This window comes from Lemur catta, chromosome 10 (genome assembly GCF_020740605.2).
Source record: "Lemur catta isolate mLemCat1 chromosome 10, mLemCat1.pri, whole genome shotgun sequence".
NCBI lineage: Eukaryota > Metazoa > Chordata > Mammalia > Primates > Lemuridae > Lemur > Lemur catta.
Genome location: NC_059137.1, coordinates 84,967,831 through 84,988,383, shown reverse-complemented (window position 1 = coordinate 84,988,383; position 20,553 = coordinate 84,967,831). Strand labels below are relative to the sequence as shown.

General features: G+C 40.6%; 1 protein-coding gene across 3 annotated transcripts in view; it reads left to right on the top strand.

The window, feature by feature from the left end:
• Window positions 1-20,553, top strand: part of IARS1 (isoleucyl-tRNA synthetase 1) — a 74,485-nt gene that overhangs the window by 29,969 nt on the left and 23,963 nt on the right. For all 3 annotated transcript variants that reach the window (XM_045563136.1, XM_045563137.1, XM_045563138.1), the window contains 14 exons: window positions 287-413; window positions 2,024-2,097; window positions 2,461-2,655; window positions 4,303-4,389; window positions 5,145-5,228; window positions 6,241-6,385; window positions 8,308-8,428; window positions 11,159-11,250; window positions 12,832-12,909; window positions 13,839-13,960; window positions 14,406-14,508; window positions 14,752-14,835; window positions 16,369-16,543; window positions 18,760-18,872. In XM_045563136.1, coding sequence (XP_045419092.1) covers window positions 287-413; window positions 2,024-2,097; window positions 2,461-2,655; window positions 4,303-4,389; window positions 5,145-5,228; window positions 6,241-6,385; window positions 8,308-8,428; window positions 11,159-11,250; window positions 12,832-12,909; window positions 13,839-13,960; window positions 14,406-14,508; window positions 14,752-14,835; window positions 16,369-16,543; window positions 18,760-18,872 — 1,600 coding nt within the window. The remainder of the gene's footprint in view (window positions 1-286; window positions 414-2,023; window positions 2,098-2,460; window positions 2,656-4,302; window positions 4,390-5,144; window positions 5,229-6,240; window positions 6,386-8,307; window positions 8,429-11,158; window positions 11,251-12,831; window positions 12,910-13,838; window positions 13,961-14,405; window positions 14,509-14,751; window positions 14,836-16,368; window positions 16,544-18,759; window positions 18,873-20,553) is intronic.

The following is a 20,553-nucleotide window of genomic DNA, read 5'->3' as shown; positions in this document are numbered from 1 at the left end:
GTCAGGGTCACTGGTTAGAGGTCTGTGATGGTACTCCAGTTGGAGAGGAGGACATAGGAGGCCTGTGTGCTGTGGGGTTTTCTATTACATATAGGTCATTAACGGTAGCTCAGACTGTGGCTTGTGCTGGTGCTGTCTATTGAGAAGACCTTCTCCTAGCAGTGAGCTCAATGTTTCCAGAGTGTTTGGTCCGTAAAGCATGATACAAGGGCGTATGTGGATATAATTTACCATTTTGACTTACTAATATTCTTACATGACTGATTGTGTGATCTGTTTATTGCAGGGTCCCAGAGTTTGTACGAGAAAAGCGATTTGGAAATTGGCTTAAAGATGCACGTGACTGGGCAATTTCCAGAAACAGATACTGGGGCACCCCTATCCCACTGTGGGTCAGCGATGACTTTGAGGAGGTGAGGCAGGGCAGTATTTCCTTGTATTGATTTTTGCTAAAGCACTGTTTATGCCATAAGAATATGGTTTCTTTTTTCTTTGCCTCATTCTTATTGTATCTGTTTTTTCCTCATTATGCCTTTGTAGAATCATGACATAAAATAAGAATCTGGTTTTTGGGTTTTTTATTTCTTTTTACTTTAATTAAATACAATTTAAAATTTTTCCCTTTGTATAAAAGTGAAGAATACAGTTTGTCTTTTTCTCAGGGAAATACACATGTTAAATTTTTTTTCTTGTGTTGTTCTGATCTCTTTTTCCCCCTGCATTAAGTTATAGCATTAACTTAAGATTAAACTGACATTGTAGATAATAAAAATGAAAACTTAAAAAAAATTTTACCAAAGCACTGTAGGCCTTTAACTTCTAAAATCAAATGAGTGATAGTGTGTGTGGATATATAGATGTATAGATATACAGTATGCCCTCTCTTAATGTTGTCAAGAGGTTGGTTCTTAGAAAGTGCAACTTTAAGCAAAACAATCTTTAATGAAACCAATTTTTTTTCCTCATCAACTTAATAATGAAACATTATTTGAGGACCTACTGTACATCATTTTGGTTAAAGTCACATCATCCAAGAACCTCTTGACAACGTGACTTGCTATGCAGATATATCTCCATGATGGGCCTTCTGTGTAATGCTGAGATCAATGTAGCAATGATGAGCAGCAGCACCCTGGGAACTTTGGGGACTCTCCTGTAAGGACCTGAAAGGTAACAGTGAAGTAGCTATATCAGAACGCTTTGCAGGACTGAACAGAAGGGCAGAGAAAGAGGCTATGGGTGTTCACTAAGTAGCACAAGCCCCCTGAGTGGGAACCCATAGCAGCTGCTGCTGGTGCAGCTCTTGTCAGATGATCCCACCATTCTGAGTGCCCCTATAATTTTAACATCTTGTGATTTAGTCTGATTATTTTGATCTGGTCCAAGCGCAATACAATCATATGCCGCATAACAATCTTTTAGTCAGCGACAAGCTGCATATACAACAGTGGCCCATAAGATTAAAATACCTTATTTTTCTTGTCCATTTTCTATGTTTAAATGCACAAATATTTATTATTGTGTTACAGTTGCCTATAGTATCCAGTACAGTAACATGTTGTACAGGTTTGTAGCCTCGGAGCAGTAGGCAATATCATATAACCTAGGTGTGTAGTAGGCTTTCCCATCTAGGTAACTATGATACCATAGAGCAGTAGTCTAAGGTTTTTCACTTATGCTGGTTATTTTGGCAGAGAGTTACATGTAGTGGACCCTCCAGAAACACCTGTTGATGTGGTAGCTATAACTGTTCACATGTCTCCATGTAGGGACTCCCCCTAATATTGGGGTGGGTAACAAGGGAACAATCACTGTCAGCACTTGCCTTTTCAGAGATTGACCTATGTCTTTCATGAGAGGTAAGCCACATTGGTGGTAATTGTCCTTCAACCCAGATTGGTGTGTACTGAGCTTTTAAAGAAAATTAGAGGTTTCTAAAGCTAAACATGAGACTGCATAAATTAACTCAGTGTGATCTCTTTGCCTCTAAGGCACTTCTGTTGTTTAATTTTGTTTTTAACAGGTAGTATGCATTGGGTCAGTGGCAGAACTTGAAGAACTGTCTGGAGCAAAGATAGCAGATCTCCACAGGGAAAGGTCAGTTTCTGAATATTTAATTCACTTGAGTCCTTTCATCCTCCTGTTAAGACGTGGTTTGTACAGCAGATTACGGAGCTACATGTAGAAATCACTAGTTTGCTCAATTACTTTGTTGATGGCTCATGTCATGTTGAGGTAATGTGGCCGCTGTCCTTGAATGAAATGTCAAGTGGCTTTGGTGCATAAACCTTTCAGATTGAGGGCTCATGGTGCTCTCTGAAAGGCTTTGAGAGCTGTTGATATTTCTGTTTGCAAATGCATATAATACCTTGTCAAGGCTTTGTGTTTCCTATTGGTAGTTAAACTCCAAGTTCTTTGGTGCTTATGATTAATAAAAATGGCTACTTTTCTGTTTGTTAGCATTGACCACCTGACCATTCCTTCACGCTGTGGGAAGGGATCATTGCGCCGTGTCTCTGAAGTATTTGACTGTTGGTTCGAGAGTGGCAGCATGCCCTATGCTCAAGTTCATTATCCATTTGAAAACAAGAGGGAGTTTGAGGATGCTTTTCCTGCAGACTTCATTGCCGAAGGGATTGACCAAACCAGAGGATGGTATGCCCCTGCGTTCCAAGTGTTTTATTGATTTCATTTTATTTAATGAGTATTTGACTTAGTGCCAACCATTTATCTGCTGGGTGTTAGGGAGATTGTGGCAAACCAGACAGGCTCCTTTCCTGCCCTCTGCCCCTTACCACCAAGCATGAATATTAAAGTGCCTTTTGCATAGGCACGTCTTACTACAGTAGGGCTGTCGTCTTATAATTTGAATTATTTCACTGATATTTTGGAGTATATCTATATGTTATATTGGAAATTTTAAGTGACATGAAACAATATGGTTTCTTAGTAAATAATTTGAAATAAACAAGCTCAGATAGTTAATGAGTGTTTACTTACATACATGGCAATACATTGGGTCCTGGAAATTTGGGGAATAGTTGGAACTGTGCTCAGGTGTTGAAGCTAGCCTTGTAAGTTAATATTCTGAAAATATCCAGATTTTTAAAAATATGCATATATATGGGGGGAGGATTTTGGCATTGGTCTTATCTGGTACCTTATAATAAGCAGAATGCTTATTCTCTTAATTGAAAAAAGGTGAGTTACCTTCTTTGCACGGATAGGTTTTGCTAGCTGTGTTCTAATTATACATTCATCAGTAATGTTTCTGCAGGGGTGTGTTTAAGGAATTGGTGTCATTTTATGGTTTTACGACTTGTTTTAGTTCTTGAATCAAAGGCTTAATGTTCTAGAATGTGCCATTTTCAGATTTCAACCCATTTATCCATAGGAATAGCCACCAGGAACAACAAGTTCCTGTTTTTAGGGAGGGCCAGATGATTTACCAGTAAGCTTGTTCCTCTGACACTGTTAATAGTCCTCATATAGGTCCCTTGTCTTCGCTACCCTCTTCTCCTTCCCTTAGGCCTGGGCTGCCCCTCCTGGCACCAGGGGTCTGTCCTCCCAATCCTCCTTTGGAATTGGAAGAGATGTCTGGACGGGCATGGGGTCTGATCTCCTCCTCAGTTCATGTTTCTTGATGTTCTGGGAGTATAGGATCAGGTCACAGAGGCAGAGGAGCATTACCCCAGGATAGCAGAAGGATTGTGGGAGAGTTCTTTTAGGGAACAAGGTAGCTGGCACATAAATAAGATACATGTCTGAGAGAATAAAAGCATCTTCTGTGTTCTTATAGTCTACCTCTTGAGTTTTAAATGAGTGCTTTTTGCATCTTTTGTCATCAGATTGTCCCATATGGTCTTGTGCCAAATGTGACATATGTCCCTCATTTTTAGCCAGGTGATTCTGGGTAGTCCTGAGAGGCCATCCAGCACTGCCTTGTGGCTCTCCCCACTGTCTCCCCGAGAGGAAGGCAGTGGTCCGCAACTGCTGGAGGTCCTGATAGCAGAGGGAGGGTCAGTACATCACTCCAGGCCTTTGTTTGCTTTTAAAAAAGCAAATTTCATCTGTTCATATCAGAGGCTCTAATTTGGTCTGTGGTGGGTCTTGTGTGTCAGTTATTTTTCAGCACTTCCCAAATGATTCTTGTATTTTAACCAAGATTAAGAACCATTGCTTTAAGTTATTATCAAGAAGTACAGCTTCTCAGAAATAGCAGTTCAGGCCAATGAGTAAATATAATTTTTTTGCTATGTTTGGACTTTTCTATTTTTATTGAACTGAGGTTTTTTATTTCAGGTTTTATACCCTGCTGGTGCTGGCCACAGCTCTGTTTGGACAACCACCTTTCAAGAACGTGATTGTGAATGGTCTTGTCCTGGCAAGGTAGGTGCACTTCTTTGTGTAGTGACTAGTTCCAGTTCTGATACCCTTTGTTTTTGCACCTAGAAACTGTTGCTTTTCAAAGCAGCCATGTTCTGGTTGGACCTAGCCATGTTTTCTTTCTGAATAGAGGAATTTAGGAACACTAAATCTCAGCTCTAATCATACTCTTTTTCTCCCCTCTAGTCTTAAACTACTTACTCTTCTTTTTCATTAAAACTCCTGTCCAGGACACATCTCCATCCTAGGCTTTTGTGTCTCCAGATAGCTCTGTTTCTCAAGGAGGAGTGCATAAGAGATAAGTGAGATGGAGGAAGAGAGAAAGGGAAGGACTTTTAGACTAGGTTAGTACTAGTAACATAATGCTACTAGTCATATTACTAGTAATAAAATAACATTTACTAAACTTAGCATTTTATGAAGTACTTTTTCTTGTAGATCTTATTTAATCTGTGCATCAGTCCTTTAATGTAGATTTTTATTGTCCTCTTCTTAACACATGAGGAAGCTATAGGTTAAGAGACCATGAGTGCCCAGGATCAGGGCTAATGAAAGCCATGTCAGACTCAACCCAGGTACTCTGTCACCAGATGCCATTCTTCCTCTCAACTAAAACTCTTCCTCCCACTGAGTAGTACTTCCCACTTTTACTCCTTCCCATTTGCATTTATGTATTCCTATTGCAAATAATTTATATCCATATATGAAAATCATCTGTGATGTTGACATACATAATTATCTTTCTTTTGTTTCACAAGTGATGGTCAAAAAATGAGCAAACGAAAGAAGAATTATCCAGATCCAGTTTCAATCATCCATAAGTATGGTGCTGATGCCCTCAGGTACAAACCAGTGCTTTGCCTTGTATGTATTTTTTATTTTTTATGTAAGCATATTCCATCTTATTAATGACAGTTCTTAGATTTGGTTTATAGTGAGGCTTTTAAAAATGTATGTCTGTTATATGGAGTGTTACATTGGTATGGTTATTGATTTTAAACCTCCAAAATACTTTTCTAAATAATAAAGGCACTTTCAAACCTAGAGGTCTTTGTGAGAAAGAGGACCTGTTTGGGATTTAATTTTGTACTTAGAGCCATATGAGATATATTTATGCTAGAGCAAATAAAAAATTAATGCAGAAAAGCTTTTAGAGAAATTTGAGCCGCTGCTTGATATAGTCACAATTATGAAATCATACAGTGTTCAAGTTGAAAGGGACACAGGGATTTTGTTCAGCATACCCATGTCGCAGACATGAGCCCCACACCCAGGCCCATGACTGAGCAGCTTCACACAGTACCTCTGTTGCTAAGGAGCAGTTATCAGGGCTGTCCCTCCACTCTCAGTTATGTTAGGCTCATCCTGAGCACTGTTGACCATTTGGACTGGGTAATACTTTGTAGTAAGAATTGTCTCCCCTGCCACATAGGCTGTTTAGCAGGATTCCTGGCCTTTGCCCACCAGGCTCTGTGAAGGTGGGTCCTCGTGACTCCCTGAGTCTACACACAGTGGGGATGTGAGTAGTGTCCATGGGAAGGAGGAAGCGGCTCTTGATGCGGACCAGGCCAGCTTTCCTCTTGATGAGACTTGGCCCTACAGTGAGACTGGCATTTCTGTACTAGTACAAATGCCATATTTTGGTATGAGGTTATGTATACGGCAGCATAATTTACTAGGTCTCACATAAAGTAAGAGCTTTGTGAGTTTTAAATTGACCTTTGAAGAGCATTCATAACTTCCTCCTTTTTTAGAAAAAAGTGCTGATTTTCATCTTGCCCTCAATATGTTAAGTAGTAATATTTGGTTTACTAGATGTATATCTTTTCTGTGTAATTTTTCACACTCTTCCAGATTATACCTGATTAACTCCCCTGTAGTGAGAGCAGAAAACCTCCGCTTTAAGGAGGAGGGTGTGCGGGACGTCCTTAAAGATGTGCTGCTGCCATGGTACAATGCATATCGCTTCTTCATCCAGAATGTCCTGAGGCTCCAGAAGGTATGGACCTCAATGAGCTGCGTGTATGCCTGTGGCATCTGCATGGCACCTCCCGTGCTGAGCTGTGAGGTGGAACTCTGTGCAAGACCTTAAGGCTACTGTTCTTTGCTGTCCAATGCTGGGGAGAGTCTGAACCATGGGGAGGTTGTACATGTGTAGTAGGTGTCTGGGGTCTGGGCTGTGCCAGGAGTATGGGACCCAGAGCTGGACCATCTGGGCAGGCACTCACCTCTGCAGGACACAGGGCCTTATCTGTAGAAGAGTCATGTCGTTCGCCTAGTTAGAGTTAGTTAAAGGATCTGTAGTAGCCTTTTAGAAGACTTTGACCCTAAAGCAAACTGCCTGTTAGTATGTAAATCCCATTGCCCTTGGCAACGGGAGCCTGTACCTACCCTATATAATACCTGTGTGGAGTTTCAGTCCGGGATATATTTTTGGCGGGAGGAAATATATCCATCCGGATACCCTCCTTTTATCTATTTTCATAAACCTTTACTTTATAAACTACAAAAGAAAAAAAAAAAAAGAAGAGTCATGTCATGTGGTCACTTAGTCAACCAGTTCTTGGTGCCAGGGACTCCGTGTTGAGTGAGACGCCCTCCCCTCATGGAACCAGTTGCGTGGAGAACTGAGGGAGACAGTGAAGAGTCAGCTACTGTCAGAGAGTGAGCACCTGGGGAAGAGCAGAGTCACTGGGGCTGGGGCCAACTACTTGAGATCGGTGGTCAGGGAAGGCCACTCTATGGGGTGGCATTTGGGCTGAGACTTTGAGAGTGACAGCATTTCTTGGTGGAGTTCTCAGTGGATTCTTAAGATTACAAATAATGGTGATGTATGTGAAAGTAATGTATATGAAAGAGCAGTTACCTGTTTGCCCAAGAGGCCCATCCTGAGAAGCCCTTGCTCTGGGGCCAACTCCCCAGCCCCTCAATTCTGTCAGGGTCCATCACCTTCATTGCACATGTTCCTATTTGTGCTTTTAAGGCCCAGTTTGGGATAAGGGCCCTGATACCACTCATCTTCCTATCTCCAGCAGCTTATAAGTAGAATTGCTAGTAAATTACTGTTCAGTGAACATGTGATGTTATTACTGTTTGAGCAGTCCTGAAGCTGGCAGTAGAGAGCTCTGGTCATTCTACTCCGCAGGCAGATCACTCTCTTCTGCTGTGTCTGGCCTTGACTCATTCTGCTAACGAGGACAAGGCCACAGTATATTTACCTGAGGCTCCCAGGGTGGACTTTTCCCTGGGAATTGAGAAAGGCAGGCATCTTCCTCAAGCTCCCAACATTCTTCATCTCTTTGCAGTCCTTGCACCTCTCCTGCACGTGGTTCTATGCCAAGTAGGGCCAACAGCCCTTAAGCAGGTGTGCTCTGAAAGCCTCCGATGGTGTGGGATGTGGGAATACAGACTAAGTCAAACTTGCCTGCAGCTGGGACCTGTCTGGACATGGCGACAAGACGCAGACTCCACCATCAGGTGCTTAAATCCAGGGAGAGAGTCGCATTACCGCTGCCCTACAAGCCTGGTGGTGGTGCTGCCCGAGAACCAAAGCAGGCCATGAGTTGTGTTTGTAGAGTGGGGACAGGTAAAATGGGCCTTTAGGGTCAAGGAGGATTTTGCAAAGCAAATATCTCTCAATTCATAGTGTCTTTCTTTGATGCAGAGAAATAATTTTTTCCTGAATTCTCTTCATTTCACTCAAAAACATAATTAATTGAGGACTTAATGCCCCAAGTTAGTGCTTATTTGAAAATATTGCTGAGAATCAGAAATTTAGATTCGTAGTAGTGCCTGGGGTTTTTTGTTTGGCTGGTTTTGTTTTTTGCAGCTTCTTTCAGTTTAAGTGATGAATAGAATGTTTCTCCCATAGTAATTGTTCACCCAAGCATGTGAATGTTTCATTTAATTGCCCATTCCTAGGAGGAAGAAATGGAATTCCTTTACAATGAAAACACCATTAGAGAAAGCCCCAATATTACAGACCGGTGGATCCTGTCCTTTATGCAGTCACTGGTTGGATTCTTTGAGACTGAAATGGCAGGTGAGTCTCTTTTAGGCTGTCTTCCCAGAAATAAGGACTTTTTATTCTTTTTGTAATTACTCTTTTGATATTTACGTGTCTATAAACATAGAGGAAATTTTGAGAGGTGCAGAGCAGTAGATAAAAAATTATTTAATCTCTCAAATACAGTTTTGTGAAGGCTTATGAGTTGTAGAAATGTGTTTGTTTTGAGGCCCTAGGTGATTCTGTCTCTGGAGGGTGTCGAGGCAGCCTCACCCCTCCGTAGAAGAGTGTAGGCTTTGGAGCTGGATAGCTGTGGGTTCAAAACTGAACTCTTCGTTGCTGATCTGGAAGGTTGCCTAAAGTCTGTGACCCTCAATTTCTTCATCTCCAAAATGCCTGGTGGAGTTACTACAAGGTTTCAATAGAGATGATTTATGAAAAAATAATTGGCAGATAATAGGTACTCAATAAGTAGTACTTGTTATCCAGTTTTAATTTATTTTTAGGTTTATTTTCATTATTAAATAAATAATCTCTGTCCGTTTTAGAAAAATTAGAAAATTGAGAAAAGCAATAATGAAATAGACATTTTGGTGTATTTCTATTACCTAACAATGAGTTTGGTTATAGACTGAGATTAGGAAAGTACATTATGTTGCCTTCCTCAAGGTTTGAGATAGTCACAACCATATTTCTCATAGTCCAGGTAACAAATTCTAGAAGCTCTTACCTAAGAAACCTCAGACAGTTTAGTAAAGTAGGTAGGCAGAGATGCCGGGTCATAGTGAGGGCAAAAGAGGGCAAAGTTAATCTGCCCTCTCTTTACCCTGCGGTGCCTGGTGCTATTGGGCAGGTGTGGTGACCAGAGTAGACTTGGGATTCAGCATTAGCCTGGTCACCGGCTCATGGTTCTCCCTGGAGTAGGCAGTGCTGCCACGCTGGGCACAAAAGGACTGTTAATCAGTTACCCTGAAGGACTCATCCACCTCCTTAAATACATGTAAGGATGATGATAGTCAAACTACTGGTCGAAATGACACAAATGAAGATGGAAATGAGTGTGTGAGGCTGACCTCTGTCCCAGAAAGGGTAGCACTGGAAGCCCACTGCACTCTGCCCAGACATGTTCACAGCTGTGTCCACTCTTCCCTCCTGAGTGATATGAGTCGGTGGGAAAGGTGGGGTTGTTGCCCAAGGTCCCTGCCATCTTTAGGCACCAGCTACTGTGACCTCCTGTGAAGCTGGGTCTGTCCAGAGAGCGTGCACCTGGTCTGCCTGGGAACTGGAGATCAGCAGCCACGTGATGTGGGTCGTTTGCAAGAGGCCTGGCAAACCCACAGTGCTCTGGAACCAGAGTGCTCTGCTAGCCTGTCGCCTTCATGCCCTCAGCTGTCTTGTCAGCAATGTGGACATGAGAAGATCTACCTCACAGAGTGGTGGTGGCCTCAGCAGTAGCTGCTGCTGCCTCCATATATTGTGTATTCATTGTATATGGGGTTCGTTTACTCTCTCAGAGTTGAAACTTGAACGTAGGAAACGAGCATTCTAGAAGGTATAATAAAAATTACAGTGAACCCTAGAAATAATTTAGACAAGCCTCTTCTCTACAGAATAGGCCTCAGACACTGAAATCACCTGTCTAGGAATGTGTGACCAGCTAATGACTCTGGCCTAGGACTTGGTCCACCTCAGTTCTCATCTTTGTGAACAGCAGCAGAGAGCAGCTGTGCCCATTGCAGCTTCTCACCTCGTTACCTTAGACCAGGAGCCTCGTTAACACTCCCTGAACTCTTTTCACTAATATAAATTATGTTTGCTTATAATTTTTGGTCTTAATTCTTTTTGGTGTGTGTTTGTGTACAACAGAGAGTGTCATTAAAGGGGAGGTGAATGAGAATCCTTAAAATAAGCCTTGCCTCAAATAGGATTGGCTAAATGCCCTTACTTTCCTGCTCACCCTCTGAGTTACTCAGGGGACCCTTCAAATCTTTCTGATGCCTCAAGATTTTTTTTCTTTTCTCACTACCTTCTGTAGCTTTCTTTCCTTGACTGTTTTAACCCTTAGAAAGAAAAGGCCTGTTCTATTTTATACATAGCTTATGCCAGAATTTCTCAATAGCAGTGCCACTGACATTTGGGATGGATCATTCTTCACTGGGGGCCGTTGTGCTGTCTTATAAGATGTTAAGCACCATCCCTGGGGTCCACTTGTCAGATTCCAGTAGCACCTCCTTTCCCCCAAGTTGTGACAACTAAAACATCTCTTTGGGCATTGCCAGATGTCCCCCGCAGGGCAAAATTGCTCCCGTTTGTGAACCACTGGCCCATGCTGTGCCTCTTAGCATCTAATTCAAGCTTTTTGCTCATTTGTCTATTAATTGAGGTACAGTATAGTATGACAGAAAGAAGTTGGGCTTTTGTTAGTGCTGTCATATTGTACACCTTGTAAACAATGCTTCCTGGAGTTGTGTGTGGACAGCCTTGGACTTTGAGCCACACATACTAGGGTTTCAGTTTTTCTCACTGGCCAATGGGAATTCACATGTGGCTGATAGAGTGGTTTTGTGTGCATCCGTAAACACCTTGTACATCCTCAATAAATGAGCCATTATACGATAGCTTCATTTTGGTTCTTCTTGTCTCCATAATAGGTGGAGGTCCTTAGATGGAAGGGGCTGCTTGTTTTTTATTTTGTCCCCGCCCCCCTCACTCTACCCCAGATGACTGGCATAGACTGGCTGCCTGATTCACTTGTCTTACTTTTAGCTTATAGGCTTTATACTGTGGTGCCTCGCCTGGTCAAGTTTGTAGATGTTCTGACTAATTGGTATGTTAGAATGAACCGCAGAAGATTAAAGGTAAGTACAGACTGCTGTTGGGAAGAGCAAAAAGTGTATGAAGTTTGCGAGTAGAAGAAAAATAACCAAAAGGAAAAGGAATGTTCCCAAATGCTTTCAGTTTTTGAAGCTTTTTCTTTTCCTTTTACATTTTGTATTGACTATATTTATTGTTATTTGACAAGGACCTATAAGTTCTAAAAGTCTGTTTGCATGTTTTCATAACATAATTATGAACATATCATATTGGGGGGAAAGAGTCAGGGCCCATACTGGACTAAACTGAGCAAAATCTCTTAAAATCCAAAATAAATTTATGCAAATATTGTCAAATATTGCTTTGATCTTGAGAGGGCTACCTCCTTGATTCTATAACTAGGGAGACAGTTGTTTATTGAGTGTTTGCTGTGGACAAAACTTCTCTATATAACCTAAACATTTGTACCCCCGTAATGCTGAAATAAAAAAAATACAAAACTTCTCTATAGCTGTTAGGGGTGGTTTTATTGTTGTTGTTGTTGTTGTTGTTGTTATTGTTGAGACAGAGTCTCACTCTGTTCCCTGGGCTAGAGTGCTGTGGCGTCAGCCTAGCTCACAGCAACCTCAAACTCCTGGGCTCCAGTTATCCTCCTGCCTCAGCCTCCCGAGTAGCTGGGACTACAGGCGTGTGCCACCGTGCCCAGCTAATTTTTTCTATATATATTTTTAGTTGTCCAGCTAATTTCTTTCTATTTTTAGTAGAGACAGGGTCTTGCTCTTGCTCAGGCTGGTCTTGAACTCCTGACCTCTAGCGATCCTCTCCCCTAGGCCTCTCAGAGTGCTAGGATTACAGGCGTGAGCCACTGCACCCGACCATATAGCTGTTAGGGGTTTAGAATGAGCAAAACTTGCCTGGTCTCAGGACCCACACCAGCTGCGTAGATAACAATAGTGCAAGACAAGGAGTGGTAGGTGTCCTTACCGCAGGCCAGGTGAAGGCTCCTACCACCGATTAGTTCTGTCTTAAAATGTATTAATAATAAAAGCCTGTAACACAAACATAATTTTTGTTAAAATGTATTACATACCCACATATACACATATATTTAGAATGACATATACCAAAATGTTTATAGTAGTTGTATCTAGATAACTCAATTATGGTTGAATTTGTTTTTATTATCTTTGTTTTTGCTGTAATTAGTATAATTATTTCTTTAAAATATACAGTGTATACTTTTTTTAAATTAGCAATCTTACCTAAAGGTTCTTTAAAGCTTTCTGTTGGCAAGTGTTTCTGTCTATTGCATATGGATCCATTTTTCCCTCAGATTTAGGGTCCTACAGTCAGCATCACCTCCCCAGCCACTCATCTCAGGTGGGGATAGTCAGGGGACAGCAGGTGCACATCCCAGCCAGGCCTCCTTCACTGCCCTGCAAGGCTGCTGTGATGGCACTGACCCCAAGCAGCCTGTGGTTATGACCATTTTTCCTTGTTTTGTCTCATGTCTTCCTTGTATGCTGCATGTTCTGTGTGGGTTGCCTCTTTTTAATAAACTTACTTGTTTTTATGATAAACATTTTTAGCAGTTTAATATTTATGTTTCTTTTTTTATTCATTAGGGTGAAAATGGGTTGGAAGATTGTATTATGGCCCTAGAAACCTTGTTTAGTGTTCTGCTTTCTCTTTGCAGACTTATGGTAAGATGTGTGGCCCCTTTTTAAAACTCTTTGGCCCGTGGGCTGTGTGTGATACCCTCTTGCTGCAGCATCCTCCATTTATACTTATTCTTTATTTGTTCAACCAAAAATAGAAATAGACGTTTTATAACACCTCAGAAATCTTACTAGCATAAGCATATGTCAAGGACTTAGAAATACTAGATTATTTCTCACAGTCTCTGTCAGTACAGTATAGTTTAGGGTCTTTGGATCTAGAATGAGCATCTACAGTTCAAGGTAAGATGTACCTCATCTTAATGTGGATTGCCGTAATTGTCTTTGAGTAATGGAGAGTTTCCTGAACTAATGTCTAACTAAGCAAATATATCACAACAATATTTTAACTGAGCAGAGAAAAATGTACCAATAGTTATTTTTGAAACATGTTCCTACCAGTTAAAATATTAATTAAATGATATACAAGTGAAAAATCTCCAACTTTAATTCCTTGTATCCTATTTTTACTACTACAGTATGTTATAAGCCTTCTATTTATTACTTAACCAAAGGAGAATCTGCTTTGTACAAGGTTTTGTGCTTGGTGCCTTCCATGCCTGACCTCATTCACCTTCATCCTATGAAGCACGTAGTATTTTCCCCCAGTTTACAGATCAGGTTTCTGAGGTTTGAGACATTCAGTCCTCTGTGCTTGTTGACTTGGCTGGTACATGGTCAGGTGTCCTGAAGTCTAAAGATACTTAGGGGCTTTTTTTTGCTGCAGTCTTGCTGCTGTTCTTCATACGTATGAGGTCATTTCTCTTTCATAGGCCACTTTTGGTAACTTCATGCCCATTTCTCTATGCATATTACTGTATTGTTCTTTAAAATGTTTAGTTGTTTTCAGTGTAAATGAAATCAATTAATGATGGCTGTTTGTGCATGACGTGATGTTCTCTGTCCTCACACAGGCCCCCTACACACCTTTCCTCACTGAATTGATGTATCAGAATCTAAAGGTACTGATTGACCCTGTTTCTGTTCAGGACAAAGACACACTTAGCATCCACTACCTCATGCTGCCCCATGTTCGGTAAGAATCAAATACAGATCAGACTCACTTGGGCCCTGGAGAGGCGGAGAGTTGAGCATATGGGGACCCCAGCTCCATAGGAAAGAATGGAGAGAGCCCGCATTTCCCTGCTCTAGCGCCTCAGTGCCCTGCCTCCCTCAAAGCTGACATGAGCTGCTCCTCAGGCTTCAGAATGGGGCCCACTTCGATATATGGTAGGAGGGATACTCAATGTAGAACCCTTCTGTAGGGCTGTGGCTGGTGGGGTATGGGCTTGCCCCCTGGGGAGCTGTTGGGCACTTAGCAGCAGGCATGGGCACTGCCCTTCCCTAGATGCCTCACCAGGAGGCCCAGCCACAGCATCCCTTCTCTAGCCTCACTCTCTACCTCACTTAAGCATGCCTGTTGTTCTGGATTTTCTCCTTTTAAATCTAACCTCTTTCATATTCCTATCTCTACCACTCAGAGAAGAATTGATTGACAAGAAAACTGAGAGTGCGGTATCTAGGATGCAGTCTGTGATTGAACTTGGGCGAGTGATCCGAGACCGTAAAACTATTCCAATAAAGGTTTGAAATTTTATTTATATTTTACATGGCACAGACCTAAATAATTAAGTTTTTGGAATGTTTCTTAATATAGTGAGCTTCCCGCAGTGGCCTTTTTTTTCCTTTTTTTACAGTAATGGTGTGAATTAGGTCAGCCTGACTAGTTTGGAGCTTGGGATTCAGATAAACATTTAAAACATTCCGTTTTTCTGCAGTTTAGAGAACTGGCTGCTTAGTGAACTTTATCCTCCCTTTTCCTCCTAGTATCCTGTGAAGGAAATTGTGGTCATCCATCAAGATCCAGAAGCTCTTAAAGATATCAAGTCTTTGGAGAAGTATATCATCGAGGTAAGGTAGATGATTTGTTTGTTTTGGTTCCAAACAGACTTTGCTTGAGAAGATTATTTGGATGAATATTCCTCAATAAAGTACACTTTGAGTGTATAATTTATTCTTTTTGTTTTGTATGTCAGTGTGTATATAACATTCTTATCCATGATATATTACACTTCCCTTGGAATCAACATAAATTTGATATGTTTCTCTTAAAAATACTCCAAGATAAATGAATTTCTTTACCTTTCATTACCCTCATTCACTTCTCTTCCCCAAAGTACTTTTTGATAATTAACTATAAAACTTTGTTCCTTCAAATTACACAAGTGACCACACATTGTTTGTAAACAGCTGAAACACTAACATAGTATGCGCCCAGTGAAAGGTGGGTCCCTCTGTACCCTGTCTGTCCTGGAGTCTCACTTACCCTCTTAGGGAGGTTCCTAGGATTTTATACATGTGTGTACATACATATACTCACATGTACATATGCTGTTTGGGTTTATTTGTGCATATGTAGGATCATGTATATAGTCTTTAACTTGATTTTTTAACTATGTATCTTTTTTTTTTTTTTTTTTTGGAGACTGAGTCTCACTCTGTTGCCCAGGCTGGAGTGCAGTGGCAGCATCATAACTCATTGCAACCTCAAAATCTTGGGCTCAGCCTCCCAAGTAGCTGGGACTACAGGCATGTGCCACCATGCCCAGCTAATATAGTATATCCTTTTAACAGCTGCATAGTGTTTACTTCCTGGCTGCTTCATAATTTATTTAATTACTTTCCTATTGGAAATTTAGATTTCTGATTACAAACAAAAGGTGTATGTGTGTATCTTAGCCTATATATCAGCATGTGGATATTCGCTAGATTCCAGAAGTGGAATTTTGGGATTAAAAGTTTAAAGTATGCTATCAGTTTTCCTCCCAAAAAGCTTTATTTCATGATGTTTTTAAAACAAATTTTTAATTTCATTTTTTATTCTTTTCACAGGTATTTTAGTATATTATTATAGAAAATATTAATTCTACGTTTAGTTTTGAATTGCTTGAGAACTCCAGATAAATATTAGAAACCAAACGTTAGATTATGAATTCTTAAATTAATGTCTGGATATGCATAAAAATAGAAAATTTTAAAAATAAAATACCTTGATCACTTACAGTGAGATTAATTAGTACAGTTAAGTATAGTGGCAAACTAGATGTTCCACTATTATTTGCTTTAGTCTACGCTCATGACATTTCATTTCATTTTCCTACCTTCTGCTGTAGTTTCATCATCCCTGCTGTGTTGGTAATCCTTAACTACCTGATGGAGGCATGAATCAGTTATGATTAACTGATTCTTCCTTTATATTACTCAAAATCCCATTACATGTATATACCACATTTTGTTTATCCATTCACAAGTGATGGACACTTGGGTTGTTTTTACTTTTTGACTGTTACGAGTAATGCTGTTACAGACATTCGTATACATGCGTGTTTTTTGTGGACATGTTTTCATTCCTCATTTTTGTTTCCTCTTGTGCATTAACTATAGGAATTGAATGTTCGAAAAGTTACATTGTCTACAGATAAAAACAAATATGGCATTCGGCTAAGGGCAGAACCGGATCACATGGTCCTAGGGAAGCGTCTGAAGGGAGCTTTTAAAACGGTGATGACATCCATCAAGCAGTTGAACAATGAGGAGCTGGAGCAGTTCCAGAAATGTGGTGGGTGTCTGCTCAGACAGGGGCACCATTCATGTCCTCAGGCTGAGGAATTTTTTATATTTAGGCTCCTGTGTGACTTTTAATATCACATCCATTTCTTAAAACATTTTCCTGGTCATAAAAATGTTTACGATAATTTAGAAAGGAAACACAAATGACACCTAACCCCACTACCCATCCATGTAACATAGATTGAGTACCTGCTGTCTGCTGTTAATATGCAGCCCAATAGGTGCTGGTGTACTGTTAAAATTCTGGTTTATTTCCCTCCAGTTACATATATAGTCATACAATTATAGCCTTATAACATGGAGGTCACACTATAAATTTAAATTTCTCCCTTTTTACTTTTTTCTGTTTTTACATTTATGTTATATATTTTTTATTCTGCATTTTCACTTTACATTATAAACATCTTATGTATTTATACTCTTTGAAATGCTGTTTTAATAGCCTCATGCTTTTTCTTCACGTAGATACTTGATTTTGTTTTTTTTCCCCGCCAAGACAGAGTCTCACTCTGTTGCCCGGGCTAGAGTGCCATAGCGTCAGCCTAGCTCAGAGCAACCTCAAACTCCTGAGCTCAAGGAATCCTCCTGCCTCAGCCTCCTGAGTAGCTGGGACTACAGGCATGCACCACCATGCTTGGCTAATTGTTTCTGTATATTTTTAGTTGTCCAGCTAATTTCTTTCTATTTTTTTTTTTAGTAGAGATGAGTGTCTCGCTTTTGCTCAGATTAGTCTCAAACTCCTGACCTCAAACAATCCGCCCGCCTCAGCCTTCCAGAGTGTCAGGATTACAGCCGTGAGCCACCACGCCTGGCCACTTGATAATATTTTTAACTAGTCTTTTATTGTTGGTGTTTAGGTTGTTTTGAGTCTTTTAATATTAATAAATAGTATTGCAGTGAGTATTTTTGCATGTAATTATTTTGTGGAATTGACTTCTTTAGGGTTAGTTAGATAGAAATTACTGAATCAGTTGGATGGACCTTACCTTTGAATTCTGCAAATGCTAATGTGAGCCTAGAAAATCAAGCCTCCTTTTGAGAGAGATCAGAACTCCCAGGGCTTCGTGACCCAGCAGCTTGTGTTCCCCAGGAGTGTCCACATGTTGCTTATGGAGAGAAAAAGAAAATGGCTTTTGGAGATGTAAGACTAGAAAATATTCTAAAGAAAAGATTACAGTATTCTTGGAGAAAAGGGAGTTAGCATTGTGGTTTAGAGCTTCCTGCTGAGAGAAATGGGTTTGAACTTATCACAGTTTTTCTGAAATGTCCAGAATGCATATCTTTGTCTCTTATTGGGCAAGACTAGATTCATTTATTCACCAAATATTTTTGAAAGCCCAGTGTAGAGCTGAATAAGATAGACTTTGTTACTACTATCATGGTGCTGATAGACAATGAAGGCTTACAGAAATAATTATGGTTTTGATAATTGCTGTGAAGGAAAAGGCTAGGGTAATATGAGAACATGTACGGGGAGCCTAACCAAACAACGGGGTTAGGGAAGGGAACTCAGCCCCTCTCTCCACCCCTCAGAGAGCATTTCAGGGTGCCCAGGAATTTTCGGCTTTGCCATTATTACAATCATACTCATACTTAGGGGGAAGAAAAAGAATCATGCTGAGTCTGATTCTGTGGCTGCTTGACCTCCTGCAGCTATCCTGGGACAGGAGGATATTACCTTAAGATGTGGAATTGCCATCCGCAGCTGTCCATACACTCTCCTCCGGACAGCATGTTGCTCAGTACTTCACGTGGTCCATTTCATTTCAGCCTCACCACACCCTGCTCAGCAGATAGTAGAATATCAGGTCATATAACCAGTGAGTGGTAGGTCTAAGTCCACATTCACTCTGAAGACCGTGTTTTCTTCATTACATCATGCTGCTCTGTGTTTATGGTGGGGATTTGTTTCCTCTTGGTGCATTCCCTTAGCTTTGGGCGTGTTTTTGGCTGGGAGTTTATATAAAACAGTAGACGTTGATGATGACTTAACTGTCTTCAAGGTAGCATAGTGTAGTATAAAGGAAGTTTGTCACATCCTTGGCTACAACAGTGACATGAGTCAGGAGGAGATGATCTCTTGAAGCCTCTACAACTCTGTGCTATTGTAAAATTTTCACCAAAAAAAGGGCACAGTACACTGGTAGCGCAGCAGCTCAAAGAGGGGAAGGGGCTGATTAACAGTGCAACTGCTTCTCCCGATAGGGACCATTGTTCTGGAAGGCCACGAATTGCATGAAGAAGACATCCGCCTCATGTACACCTTTGATCAGGTCACAGGTGGAACTGCGCAGTTTGAAGCACACTCAGATGCTCAGGTATTTTTCTGTTCCTAGAACATTTCTTTACCAAAAGATGAGAACTTAAGAGGAGAAAGTGTTTTACCTATGCCTTTCCTTATAGTGTTGACAGCTTGTCTCAGGGTAAAATAAACCAGTTACTCATTTTAGATTAGCTTTATTAAACATTGCTTTGATATGCCTTTGACATAGGCATTTGTTTAATGAATACATAAATGGGCATTTTGTAATTTCCACAGATGAGTAATTGTCCTAAGTGTTAGGTTAAGACCAAATGAACCATTCAAGGAACGAGTCAGTCATGGACACAGGAAAGTAGCAAATTTTTACTATTCTTCCTGATAAGTTATCTGGTGGAAATAAGTACACAGAAAGGCCCCTTTTCAAAAATTGAGGTAGAGGTGAGAGTGGTCGGGTCACGTGCCTTGAAGAGAATATACAATCTGTTTTGGATTCTGGGGTCAGTATTTTTTGTCATGATGCAACAGAGATGGAACTGTTTCTAATCCTGAATAGTCTTTTCCAAGCAGCATGGTTGTGAGATCTCTCATGGAAAATTGAGGACATTGCTGGAGCCCCTCTGTGCTTAATGTGTCACGTACAGGGGAAAGTGGAGCAGCATCTCTGTAAATGGAAGGCCAGACTCATGCCTTTACACGGGGACTTGAGTTAGATGTGGACAGAACTCCATGTCGGCAGACAGTGGCAAGGAGTCAAAGGTGCAGTAGCTAGGAAAGAAGGTAGGAGAAGCCAGGGAGGAGGTTTCTAAACAATGAGAGTGGACAGTCCTTCCTGATTATAGTATAGTGAATGTTAGGGCCCTGAAAAATTTTCCACACTTACAGAAATATCTTCTTGTGATGCTTCTGAGCTTCTTGACATGGCTTATATGTTGTAGGGGGCCTTAGTGGCCCTGCTGACTGAAAATTTGAGCTTATCCGTTTCCAGTTTTGCCTCCTGTACCTTTGTAAAGTAACTCAAGTTTGTTAACTTCTCTGATTGAATTTCTGTAGAGGTAAATGGGGATGATGCCTAATTTAATAAAACAAGGTGATTACAATTAATTATAATTACAAGGTGATTACAATTTGTAGAGTATATGTTACTCTGTGATGTGCTCTATAATGGAAGTGATGGTGTCATTATTACTACATAAAAATCAAAAATTTTCTGAATATATGAGATAGAAAAATAAGATTGGCAAAAAGATGACAGTTTAAACTAAGTCATATAAAAAGTATTGTGGTCTATTGTAGATTTTGTCTTGAATCATACAAACCACAGGATCAGAAGGGTCATGGTGTAAGAATATAACTTGGAGTTGGCTGCTTTGAGGCCTTTGATCCACTCACTCATGGTATGAAAAGTTGTGCTGCTTAAGGGGCTTCATGGTTGTTGATCTTATTTATTAGAAGAGTTGGTATTATTTATTAGATGGCCAAGAAGCAGAGTCATGTGAGGGACTTTCGGGAGAGACCAGTCTCAGGACATCTCCTGTGAGCAGCACCCTACAAACAAGGAAGAAAAAGTTGTACCTTTCTCCAGAGATGGAGAAATGGCTGGTTACAAAAAAGTACCCAAATGATGAAGAAACTAGATTGGTTTTATTTCCTTTGCTTAGTTTTGTGAATAAATAATGCTGCATTATAGACTTGTCAGAATTTAGTTTTAAATAGCATTTTGCTGAGTTTGAAAGAAG